A 13,039-nucleotide genomic window follows, 5' to 3' on the forward strand; every position below is an offset into this window, starting at 1 on the left:
ATGAAGCCACTGTCTTGTAGTTACTTTTGATAGCTTTTCACTGGTCCCTGAGCCTAGTTTCTGAATAGGGGTAGTTATTTCCAGAGATACCACTTTCCACTTAGTAGATTCAGACTTGAAAGTATTTCTTTTGACTTACTTTTGCAGTTCCTTTTTCATCCTCACAACTTTCTCTTTAATTCTCTTCTCTATCAAAGCTAAGTGAAAGAGCCTATTGTCTGATTACAAAGAGAAAGAACCATTCTCCCTCCTTTCTTGGTCTCAAAATTTTTTTTCATATATTTTTATTGTAATTAATAGAAGAGTTACATTATATTGACCAGATAGAAGGTGCATCACTTCACAAACATTGATATCCTATCTCATGTCTTGGTCCCCATTTCCCTCCCCCCACCCCCACCCCTCATCTTGTTTTCCCCCTTCCCTATCCTATTTCAAATAACCAAATAAGCATATATATACTATATCAGATAACAAGCGAAAATATTGTAACAATATGAGATAACCAAGGGACAGTAAAAGAGATGAGAGATAACATAGAACATTAAGGACAACAAACACTCATAATATGGCTAAACAGACACTTTTTTTGGGAGGGGGGGAGCTGGTCCTGGGGCTTGAACTCAGGGCCTGAACACTGTTCTTCAGTTTTCCTCAAGGCTAGGCTAGTGCTCTACCACATGAGCCACAGCACCACTTCCAGCTGAGGAATCAAACCAAGAGATTCATGCATGCTAGGCAAACACTCTACCACTAGGCCATGCTCTCAGCCCCTCAAAAAAATTTTTTAATACTAGAAAAAGTTGATGGGGCCAGGAGTTTGGCCTAGTGGTAGAGTGCTTAGCTAGCATGCACAATGACCCAGATACCTAATGCCACATTTGTAGAAAAGCCAGAATTGGTGCTGTGGCTCAAGTGGTAAAGCACTAGCCTTGAGGAAAGCCCAAGGAGAGTGCCCAGGCCCTGAGTTCTATCCCCAGGACTGGCTAAAAAAAAAAGAAAGAAAAAGTTGAGGCTTTTTAAGCAAAGCAATATTTTCATACCATTTAATGTATTCTTTCATGTTCTTGTGTTGTAATTTGGTTTTACTTAGAATTATTAGTGTGGGAATTTTTTTCAAGTTTCTTTTCTATTTAAACATTTTGAATCCTTGTGTCATTCTTTTAAAATTCTTCTATCATATCTTTCTAGGGAACAGTATCATCTGATTCTTTTGAAGACATGATTGTAGAACACAGGAATTCATATCTTAAGTAACACTCCCAAAGACATTGTTTAGAGGAAATCTATCAGTAGAACACAGAGATGCTTTATTTAGAAGTATAGCCAAGAGCAACTTCTAAAAAGACACAGAAAATAATGCATTTACCAATGTTTGTGGAACTATTGTTTTCTTCATATTTGGCTAGGATAAGCATATATTAAGATGAATGAGGTTTTATTTTTCTTCATAATAGAAAAGATAGTTATAACTAGATGAATCAGTTGTGAGGCTGATTCCATGGTTTGGCTCTTGTGAACAAAGCTGCAATAAACATAGATATGCAAATATCTTTCTTTTATATTAATTTACAGGCCTTGGGTTATGTGCCCTAGAATGGTATGATAAGATCATAAGAAAGGTCAATTTTTAGGGGTTTTGTTGTTGTTCTTTTAATTTTTTTAATATTTTTTATTGTGATTAATAGAAGGGTTACATTGTATTCACCAGATAGAAGGTGCATTACTTCACAAACATTGATACCTTTCTCATGACATGGTCCCCATTTCCCTCCCACCCTCCCCCTGCTTATCTTGATTTCCCCCCTTCCCTATCCAATTAAGCACATGTAAAATATATCAGATAACAAGGTAAAATATTGTAACAATATAAGATAACCAAGGGATGGCAAAAGAGATGAGCGATAACATAGTACATTAAGGACAATAGTAACTCATTATTTGGCTTTTGTTTCCTTATCCTGGATTTTTAATCCTGGATTTTTATCCTGGATTTTAATTTTTTTTATTTTTGCCAGTCCTGGGCTTGAGCGCAGGGCCTGAGCACTGTCCTTGGACCTTCTCAAGGCCAGAACTCTACCACTTGAGCCTCAGCACCACTTCTGGCTTTTTTCTATGTATGTGGTACGGAGGAATTGAAACCAGGTCTTCATGCATGCTAGGCAAGCACTCTACCACTAGGCCAAACTCCCGGCCCTAGGGGGTTTTTTTGATAGTAGTTGCACCAATTTATATCTCATCAACAGTGTATTAGATAGAATTCCTTATCTAATTGTTGCTTGTTTTCATGGACATTGCCATTCTGACTTGAATGAGATGGAATGTCAGTGAGGTTTTAATTTGCATAACCTTTATGGCTAGTGATATTGAAAAATGAGTCTCATGGACTTTCTTGCACAATCTGGCTTTGAACCATGATCTTCAGATCTCATTCCCCTGAATAGCTATGATTACAGGCATGAACCACCTATGCCTGAGCATTCATTTATTAAATAGCCACTTGTATTTCTTTTTCTGAGAAATATCCAGATAATTTGGCCACTTGATAATGGATTCTTCATTTACTATTTAAGTTTTTGAGCTGTTTGTATATTCTGTGTATTAGTCCTTTATCCATTGAATTACTTATGATTTTCTCCCATTCTGTGCATTGTTTCTTCATTATGATTTCTTCATTCTGATTTTTTCTTTGCTTATACAGGGGCACTTTAATTTGTTGTATTCCTCTTTGTCCATTCTTGCTCTTATTTGCTGAGTTATTGGAACCCTATTTAGAAAGTATAGAAATTTTGCTTTAGAACAATTCTGCACAGAAGCATATATCAATGATACAGTGGTAAGACTGAGATCTATCATTTGCTTATGGCAACATATTAATGTGAGGCTGGACTGAAAGTCTATTTTTGTAAGATAGTTCTCTAAACTACCTTTAAGTTGTGTATTTTAATTGGTTTAGTTTTTCTATTAATTTAGTGTATAAAGTACAAGCAATTATATTTTACTTTGATAATTTCTGAATCACTTCAGCTAAAGTGAACATTTATGATCACTGCAGTTACAGCATGCTTCAAGTTCATATGATAAGAAGAAAATGGAGCTGTCTCTGAACATACCTGTAAATAATGGACCACAAGAGGTAAAAATGCATGCATATACATGTACATATTTAAACTTGAGAAGAATATGAAGTCATTTAGTCTAAATGTTTTCTTAAAGGATAAACTTGAGCCCATGTAGCTTTCAGAATGTTTTTAGTACTTGCGACAATATACAAAGTAAAAAGCAACCCTTCTGATTCTCCTTTTAATATTTATCTCATCCAATCACTTCCTTGCTTCTTTGGCATTAATTTCTGCTTTTGTCATTGTTTTATACAATTAATAATATATGTGGAAATTATTGATTACAACCACTATTGTATGCATGTCACATTATCCTTATTTCTTATAGTAGCCAATAAAAGAAAAAGCCCTTTTTTTTTTTTTTTGGCAATCCTGGGCTTGAGCTCAGGGCCTGAGCACTGTCCTTGGACTTTCTCAAGGCTAGAGCTCTACCACTTGAGCCTCAGCACCACTTCCGGCTTTTTTTATGTAGGTGGTACCGAGGAATCGAACCCGGGTCTTCATGCATGTAAGGCAAGCACTTTAACCACTAGGCCAAACTCCTGGCCCCAAAGGGTTTTGTTTTGTTTTTTTTTAACTTTTTTGCTATATAGACAAATGGCTCTACAATTTTTTTTTTTTTTGCCAGTCCTGGGCTTGAACTCAGGGCCTGAGCACTATCCTTGGACTTTCTCAAGGCTAGAGCTCTACCACTTGAGCTACCACAGCACCACTTCTTGCTTTTTTCTACATGTATGGTACCAAGGAATTGAACCCAGGTCTTTGTGCATGATAAGCAAGCACTCTACCAATAGGCCAAACTCCTGGCCCCAAAAGCCTTTTTTTTTAATTGCTCACAAAGAACAATTTTTGCAGTAACATCCATTCAGACATACTTTATGAGCCATATTCTTCAGAGTATGCCTGTTTACTTTGTAAAAAAAAAAAAGTAACAGAAAAGTAATAATTCCTTCAAAAGAAGCCTAAAAGTTTACTGCGCAATTTTCTACTTATCTGATTAGATTAACTGATTATCTACATTATCTGACTTGATTTACATTGTCTAATTTGATCCTGGAGACCATTCATTTCCTTTTTTAAATAGTACACAACTAGGAACCTGAGAAGAAAACAATTAAGATGCTTATTGAAAGTCGCCATGGCAAAACTAGGCATTTACTCTAAATCAACAAATAAACAGAGTAACCTGAGAGAAAGGACAAGTTGTCAGAGAGGTCTTAGAGTGAGACATTTGGGTGGAACAGGTTACTTTGAATATTCAGTGTCATGTTCAGGAATTCCAATTCATTTAGAGACATCATATGTTGAAGTCCTCTTAGAAGGCAAGTAAACTGATTTTCTCCCACTTCCTCTTCCTCCCCCTCCTTTCCTCTCCCCCAAGCAGTAAGGTTCATTTACAATATAGTGTGTGGTGAGTATAGCTGTTACGTGGGTTCGCTCTTTGTTCCACCATTTCTGTGATTCTCTTTCCCTTCTCCAAATCAGATAAAATTATGTAGAAATCAAAGGGTACTGTAATCAGAAACCATAACCACAGGCAATAAACCAGAGGAGAAAAAAATGAAAGATAAAAGAAATATCCTCAAATACTTCATTAGAAAAAGGGGAAAAAAACAAAACAAAAACCTTTTGTTTCCATATTATGGATTTCATTTTTATTAGCATCATTTTATAAGGTCATATGCACATAGCTACTGAGCTATTGTGATCCTCTGCTAGGACTATCCTAGGCATATACTAATAATTCAAAATGAGGAAGACTAGCTGCCCCTCAGTAGATGAATGGATCAAGAAACTTTTATACTTATACACCATGGAATTTTGTGCTGTCATCAGAAAGAATGACATCACCTCATTCATAAGGAAATGGAAAGACTTGGAAAAAATTATATTAAGTGAAGTAAGCCCAACCCAAAGGAACATAGGCACAGTGGTTTCCCTATTTTGTAATAATTAGTACACATCTAGGACTCTCCTAGCACAGGAAACAAGAGCTTTATCTTTGTGATTGTTGTTCTTAATACTATGTTATTTCTTTCCCCTTTTTTTCCCCTTATGGTTAATCTCATGTGGTTACTGTATCTGATTTTGTTGCCTGGTATTTGTATATATATTTATTTTTTTATTTGAACTAGGGAAGGAAAGGAGAAATCCAAGATGACTGGGAGGGGGTGGCGGGGAGGAAAAAGGGACAAAAACAAGAGAAGGGTTATCAATGTGTGAGAAGTAATGCACCCACGACCTGATGAATGTAACTGTAACCCCTCTATACATTACCCTGATAATAAAATAAAAAATAAAAAGAGAAAAAAATGAGGAAAAAGAAAAGAGTAACAGATTAATTTCTTTACTGTTACTGCTCCTGGAACAAAGCCTATAGAATCATGCAGAATAGACTGAAGAAAGAAAAAACATTTTCGTTGATAAGGAAATTAAGTATATATTAGTTTTATATGTTTTTTCTTTACTTCTCTAATTTTTCAGTAGTTCTAAGTCTTCATTTGTAGTCACCCAAAACCTGAAGTTATGTCAAAATTAAGAGGTTTTATTAACCATTAAGAATAAAGCTTCCCTGACTGCTTTGCTGTGCCCTTGTTCACTGTAGGAGTCATGCGGGCCCTGTGCAGCTCACACAGGCAGTGGCTCTCCTGTGACCTCGAGGTCCCTGTCTGCTCCTCAAGACAAAAGCTTTTTGTCTGGTATGTTGATTTATCAGTCAGTATTCACTTACAAGTTTTTAGTTTTCTTTCACTGTCATATTCTTGACAACTGGTGGCAGAGCGTGTGGAACCCATCTTTCATATGCATTCATAACACATTTTTAAAGTGACAAGATGTGCCTTTGTGAAGATAACATTGCCATGCTCGTGAATGCTCAGCACTTTTAAGTACTGAGGCATTACATTGGATGAAAGTCAAGGGAGAAATGAAAACTTGCCATATTTTAGGAGAGAGATAGAGTAGAGGTCTAGTGGTTCAGAAAAAGTGATATTAGTTGCAAAGTACTATTAATAGTCTTATGAAGAGGAAGTCATTCCTGTCTCCATGAATCTGAATAACACAGCTGCTCACTGGCAACCCTGAGACATGACTGAAGCCAGGTCTTTACATAAGTATTGCTCATCTCATTCTCCTACATGAGATTGTCATCATTAAGACATTTTTCTTGGCTGAAGTCTGGACCTCTAATTAGGGAGGACAGACATTGCAGGCTAAAGGAACAACACACAGAGTAGAACAGGAACACAGAGTGGTTTGGTTTCGTTGATGGAGAAGATAAAAGAAATAAACGTATGGGAGTTGTAGTTTAGAATTGTGACAGGGCTCAGCTTAGGGGCTCATGCCTGTTTTCTCAATACTCAGAAGGTAATGATAAGGAACTTTATATTCATTTGTTTGTTTGTTTGTTTATTTTGTCAGTTGTGGGGCTTGAATCCTGGGCCTTAGGTGTTCAGCTCAAAGCTAGTGTTCTACCACTTGAGCCACAGTACCTTTTCCAGTTCTCTGGTACTTAATTGGTGATAAGAGTCTGAGGACTTTCATGCCCAGACTGGCTTTGAACCACAATCCTCAGATTCCGCCTCCTGAATAGCTAGGATTACAGGCGTGAGCCACTGTTTTAAAGGTACTTTAAAACCAGCTGATGGAAAAGTAAGGGAGACCAAATAAGCCAGGCATGGTGGTTCATGCCTGTCATTCCCCACCCCTCATGCACACATGGGAGAGATGGATGGGAGAATCATAATCACAGAACTGATTGGGTCAGTGAGCTAGAGACTTTGTCTAAGTAGAAAAGGGGCACAAGTCATAGAGTGCTTGCCTAAATTGCAAGGACGTAAGTACTGAAGGAAACAAAAAAGATAAGGGAGGGATTCTAACAGTGAGCTAGTCAACTAGCTGGTTTTTTTATGCATTTGTTTGGTTGGTTAGTTGATTGCTTGGTTGGGTTTCTGTGTTGTTTTTTTTTCTTTTTTTTTTCTTTTTGGCCAGTCCTGGAGCTTGAACTCTGGTCCTGGGCACTATCTCTGAGCTCCTGTTGCTCAAGATTAGCACTTCACCGCTTGAGCTACATCACTACTTCCAGCTTTTTCTGTGATTAATTGAAGATAAGAGCGCCCCAGATTTTCCTGCTCAGGCTGACTTTGAACCATGCTCTTGAGATCTAAGTCTCCTGAGTAGCTAGGATTATAGGTTGTGAAGCCACTGATGCCTGGATGACTAGTTATTTTTTAACTTGAGCTAGGAATAACTTAAATTTTTGCACAATAGTGTAACATGACACTGGCTGAAATATGTAAAATATTATGAAAGGAAAAGGAGACCTGAAGAAGGGAGACTGACTATTGTCCAGGTGCAAAAGCAGGAGGTTTGTGAGAGAGATTTTTAGAGGACTCGGTCCATTGAAAGGACTGTATAATGTTTCACTTGGAGGCATTGAGCAAGAAAAGATAAAGCTGAGTTCTTGAGTCTAATCCTGGGAGAACACTGGTGCCATTAAAAAAACAAAAAGATGAGATGAGAGAGAAGGGGCGAACAAACGTAGTAGTGGTATTCTCTAGACACTGGGTTGAAAATGAACTGTACAATTTGTAGGTGGGGACAGGAGGGGAAAACTGGGAGGTAGTGAGGGAAGAAGGGACATTGTCTAAAAAGAAATATACTAAGTACCTGAATTATGTAACTGTAACCCTTCTATCACCTTCATAATAACCGTTGAAAAAAGGAAGTTGAAACATTTCAACTCAAATGAATGTTAAGACCCTCTCCTTGTTCTTGTTTTGCTTTATTTTGTTTTTAGTTTGAGGTACTAGCCCTGCCTAATGGAGAGATGTCCAATGGGCTGTTGAGAATGTAATACAATACTCCATGATGGTAAAAGAATGTAATTATATTCAAAGGTAGAGATGAATAATTGAGGTCTTGAGATTGAATGCAGGGAAAAGAGAAGATACATGTCATACAAGATCTGACACACTTAAAACACTGTGACATATATAGAACACAGTTCAAGTGCAGAAGGAGGAAGATGACAAATGTAGGGTTATGAGGAGTGAAACTCTGTGCTTTATATTTATAGGACGGCCCAGTACAGACTGCATAGTAAAGAACATGAAACCCTTGTTTGTCCTCAAGAGTAGTCATTTGTAGAATTAAGTTTCTGAAACAGTTTTGACAGCATTTTAAAAACTAAAGACTTGGGAACCTTCCTGCTCTGTGACCCAAATATTGATGTTTTTGCTGACAAGAAGCTGTAATGAATATTCTACTCCTAACAAGGGCATTTTGTTTGATAGGAGAATCTCCGAACTCTTCAGCCGCAAAGCTTCATCACTGTACAGCTCATCACAGCTGGGACAGCACCATTATTGCCTCTCAGAGGGCAGCGTTCTGTGATCACAAGACCATGCCATGCCCTTCAACAGTAATACACCCTCTCTTGTCTGTGGGCAGTTCAGGTAAATGCTTTGTAAATAGGACACACTGTAGGCAATACATTTCCTCACATTGGTGAGACCAGTAAGTCACCATGAAATAGAATTAATTTCTGGACTTTTAGTTTCTTGTATGGTAAACTTATCTCCTTAAGTTGGAGATAACTGTCAGGCCCAGTGCTATGAATAATTAAATAGTCACAGATTATATGCCAGGAAGCTCTCAGAGAAAAAAAAAGAGAGATCAAACTATTTTTTAACAAATATGCAGATATCTTCTACATTTGAAACCAATAAAACTAAGAGAGCTGTGTTTGCCTCATGATACCTATAGTGTACAGAAAAGGAATACTTTTTCTGAAAAGCAGAGGGACAATAACACAAATCTCTGAATGTTTCTTGAAAACGAAGGGCATTCTCAATAGCATTGTGTTCATATTGTCACTGTCTTACGAGCACTAATTGTTAGACAGTTTCTTTCCCATTCAGCTTTTTTAGTCAGGGCTCATGCTCTGCCACTTGAGCATATCTCTACTTCCAACTCTCTGCTTGAGTCTCTGGGATTTGTTTGCTTGAGTTGGTTTTGAACTATGATCTTCAGATCTCAGTCTCCTGAGTAGCTAGGATTACAGGCTCACTGGAGCCCGGCTTTCGGGTTATCTTCATTTTCATCATTATGTGTCTCCCCTCACATTTTTAATTGTTCATACCCGTTTTGCCACAGAGCGCCTACAGCCAGGTGTAGCCCAGCAGTGGATCCTGAGCAAACGGGAAGATATCGTGAGCCAAATGACAGAAGCCTGCCTTAACCAATCACTGGATGCCTTACTAGCCAGGGACTTGATCATGAAGGAGGACTATGAACTGATTAGTACCAAACCTACAAGGACATCAAAAGTCAGACAGTTACTAGACACCACTGACATCCAAGGAGAAGAAGTTGCCAAAGTTATAGTTCAGAAGTTGAAAGACAACAAACAAATGGGTCTTCAGCCCTACCCAGAAATACTTGTGGTTTCTAGGTCACCATCTTCAAACTTCCTTCAGAATAAAAACTTATGAGTCTTTTTTGAAGAAGAAACTTTATAGATGGGTATTTATATGTCTGTTACCTTCAAAATATTTTTACAAGAGAATGTATTAGAAGATTTACTGAAGTATTTTTAGGGGGGTAGTTGTACACTCTTCTCCCATAACACTGTAATATTTTTTAAATGTAAGTTAAAAGTTTGTGTTTTGATATATACTTCAAATTTTTTTGTCTCTTTCCTTAACTGAAACTGTTTTCTGTGTAATAATTCCATTTTTTTTCTATGTAACATTGCCTAGCGTCATCATGTTTCTGATGGAACCCATTTTCACTGTTTCTCTATGGATTATTTATTAATTGTGGAAGACAATTTAATTTTATGAAGTGTTTACCCTTATTCACAAGTCAGGGCCAGTAGTCATTGCTAGTCTACAATCTGCTCCAAAGGGCTACTAGTTTTAAACTCCATTACCCAGATTGAATTTTTAATTTTTATTTATAAATTCTTTACAAGATTGTTTCAAGGAACATGAAGGATATAAAGAAAAATGAATATTAACAATGGTTGTCATTCTGTTTTTAACTTCAGCTGTCTCGTCTCTCGCCAACAATCAGGCTAACCAAAGATACCAGGGAGATGAGGGCTTTTCTGTACCCCTTTTCTGGTCATATCTTAAATACATGCTGACTTGCTTCGAGTGGTTTGAGGTTGACTTTGGTTTTTGCTGTTATTGTGGTATGATTTGTGTTTGAGTTGTTTCTTTACTGGGCTGAAGATTAAATCAAGGGCTTTGAACAGTCCATCAAGAACTCTGTCACTGAGCCCCAATTTTACCCCCAACTTTTGTTGTTGCTAATAGGTTTTATCACTAACTAAATCTATATGGATTACTCCTGAAAGCAAATTGGGTGGGGTGGGGGGAGAATAAGATATATCATAAATTTGAAAGTACAAACTTTTAAGAAGAACCAGACTCATAACCTGAAAGAAAAAAAAAAGAGAGAGGAATCAAGAGTTAATAGAAAAGTTGGGGACAGAGGCTTGAATCTGTAACCCAGGCTACTCAGGAGGCAAATATTCAAGGTAGTCCAGGAGTTCAGACAAAAGGTGTCAAGATCCCATCTCAACCAACAACTGGTCATATAACACACACCTAGGATCCAAGATATATAGAAAGCATAAGTAGAAGGCCCAACCACAGGACTAGGCACTATCAGAAAAATAAGACCCAGGGCCAGGAGCATGGTCTAGTGGTAGCGTGCTGGCCTAGCATGCATGAAACCGTGGGTTCAATTCCCTAGAACCATATACACAGAAAAAGCCAGAAGTGACTCCAGTGGCAAGGCACTAGCCTTGTGCAAAAAGGGTCCAAGAACAGTGCCCAGGCCCTGAGTTCAAGTACCAGGACTGGCAAAAAAAGAAAAAGAAGACCCCAACAGAAGAATAAGGCAAAAACGGACTGGTATGTGGCTCAAATAGTAAAAGTCTGAATAGTAAGTACAGTCCCTGAATTCAAACCCCAGTACCATGTTATGTGCCTTTGAGAAATACAGAAGTTGGTAGGGATGATAAAATAAACTAGACAAATGACTTAATTATATACTGGAGAAAGTGTAAGTATAAAACATTTCGGTGGGAACCTGAAGTTCATGCCTTTGGCCCTGTCTCTTGGAAAGTTGACATCAAAATACTTTGAGTTCCATGCCAGCCTTGGCAAAGCATGAAGTAGTGAGATAAGATCAGATTCTAGATGCAAGCTGGGAAGGAAGTGAAACTGTGCCAAAAATAACCAGAAGTGTGGCCCCAATGGTAGAGGAAGCATTATACCCTGCATTCAAACACCAGTACTGAATAAATGAGTGGACAAATGAACCCATTTTATTTTAACTACAAAAATTAAAGGAGATTGAGTCAAGGCTACGAATAGAATACCAGTCTTAAAAAATAACAAGGCCCAAGGAGGCTGAGACCTAAAAACTGTAGTACAAAGCCAGCCCAGACATGGAACTTCATGCCTCATCTCCAATTAACTATCCAGAAACTGCAAATGGCACTGTGGCTCAAGTGGTAGAGCGATAGCGTTGAGTTGAAGAGCTCAGGAACAATTCCCGGGCCCAGAGTTCAAGCCCCATGACCAACCAAAAAAAAAATAATAATAATACATACACACACACACACACACACACACACACACACACACACACACACAGACCTAATTTCCAATCCTGGTGCCAGAAAATAAGAAAGGGAAAAAAGGAGGAAGGAAGGAAGGAAGAAGGGAGGGAGAGAGGGAGGAAGGAAGGGGAAGGGAAGGGAAAGGAAGGGAAGGAGAAAAAATATTTAGAATATTGATAGCCCCAGATTTTACCTTGACTTAATTTATGTGGATTGAATGAACTCTGCATGTATCTGCTTTTGGGATTTGTTTCAAGGGTTTCAAATCTCAGCCTGTGAGTCATGATCCATAGCTACACACTTCCTACCACTCAGTCCCTCACTGTCAGAGTTCTGCAGATTCTCTGTGCATAACAGCAGCATACTTAACAGCAGCATACTGAGGAACACAGATGGTCCCAAGGGACACGATGGCTCTTCAGTGAGTTGCCATCTGTTCTAGAACTGATACTGTCTTGGTGGCTGGTTTTCATGATAACCCTAGTTACTGAGCCACACATTGGTAATACATCAAGTTCCATATGACGGCTTATGGAGCTGCCCGATATGGAGTACATAGTTCAGTGCAAGAAAAGCTGGCAAAAGAAAAAAGATACTTTTAAATTGTGCTTCCATAATTGTGCTCAAGTACGGTTGCAATTACATATCGAGTTGGACACAGACTCCGTACTAAGTAGCACTCCTATAGTATATAAGATTTTTTTTTTTATTTTTCACTAAACCAACCATGGAAAAGAGAATATCTTCACTTCGTGCTATCATCTGTGTATGCATACGTGTGCATGTGTGTAGCTGTGTTTACACACACTGGCCCTGGGGCTTGACCACAGGGCCTTATGCTTTTGCTTAGCTTTGTCACTAAGGTTGGCACTCTACCACTTGAGTCACACCTATCCAGGCTTTTCGCTGGTAATTGGAAGTTTCTTTCTAAAGAATTTGCTTTTCTAAATAACCTCTCTCTGGCCTTGCTATTCAAACTCCTTATCTTATATATGTCTAATATTTGTTTATGTCCAATATTTTAATCCCATCATCTTCTTGCACGAAATTTTGTTAACCTCATCTGTCTCAGAACATGAGAGAGCAGTGCTCAGTTTCTTGCCCCTAGGATGCCTGGAAGAGGACAGCCTCTGCTGCCTCTGCCCCTGTACAGCCTGTAACTACTTTGAGTGTCATCCCCAGCACCATTCAAGGCATACATACTATGTGTGCCCTATAAAAGGAAAGACTTCCCTGCCTGACTCAGCTCTCATCTGTCCAATGAGCCCATCCTTGAAAA

At 38.3% G+C, this 13,039-nt stretch overlaps 1 protein-coding gene across 3 annotated transcripts in view; it reads left to right on the top strand.

The window, feature by feature from the left end:
- Ripk2 (receptor interacting serine/threonine kinase 2) overlaps positions 1 to 10,146 on the top strand; it is a 30,703-nt gene extending 20,557 nt beyond the window's left edge. For all 3 annotated transcript variants that reach the window (XM_090339030.1, XM_090339031.1, XM_090339032.1), the window contains 4 exons: positions 3,056 to 3,136; positions 5,728 to 5,821; positions 8,417 to 8,578; positions 9,279 to 10,146. In XM_090339030.1, the coding sequence (XP_090195156.1) occupies positions 3,056 to 3,136; positions 5,728 to 5,821; positions 8,417 to 8,578; positions 9,279 to 9,616 (675 nt within the window). In that variant the 3' untranslated portion in view covers positions 9,617 to 10,146. The remainder of the gene's footprint in view (positions 1 to 3,055; positions 3,137 to 5,727; positions 5,822 to 8,416; positions 8,579 to 9,278) is intronic.
- Positions 10,147 to 13,039: the final 2,893 nt, after the last annotated feature.

The sequence above is a fragment of the Megascapheus bottae genome, chromosome 9 (genome assembly GCF_031878675.1).
Source record: "Megascapheus bottae isolate mThoBot1 chromosome 9, mThoBot2.hap1, whole genome shotgun sequence".
Lineage (NCBI taxonomy): Eukaryota > Metazoa > Chordata > Mammalia > Rodentia > Geomyidae > Megascapheus > Megascapheus bottae.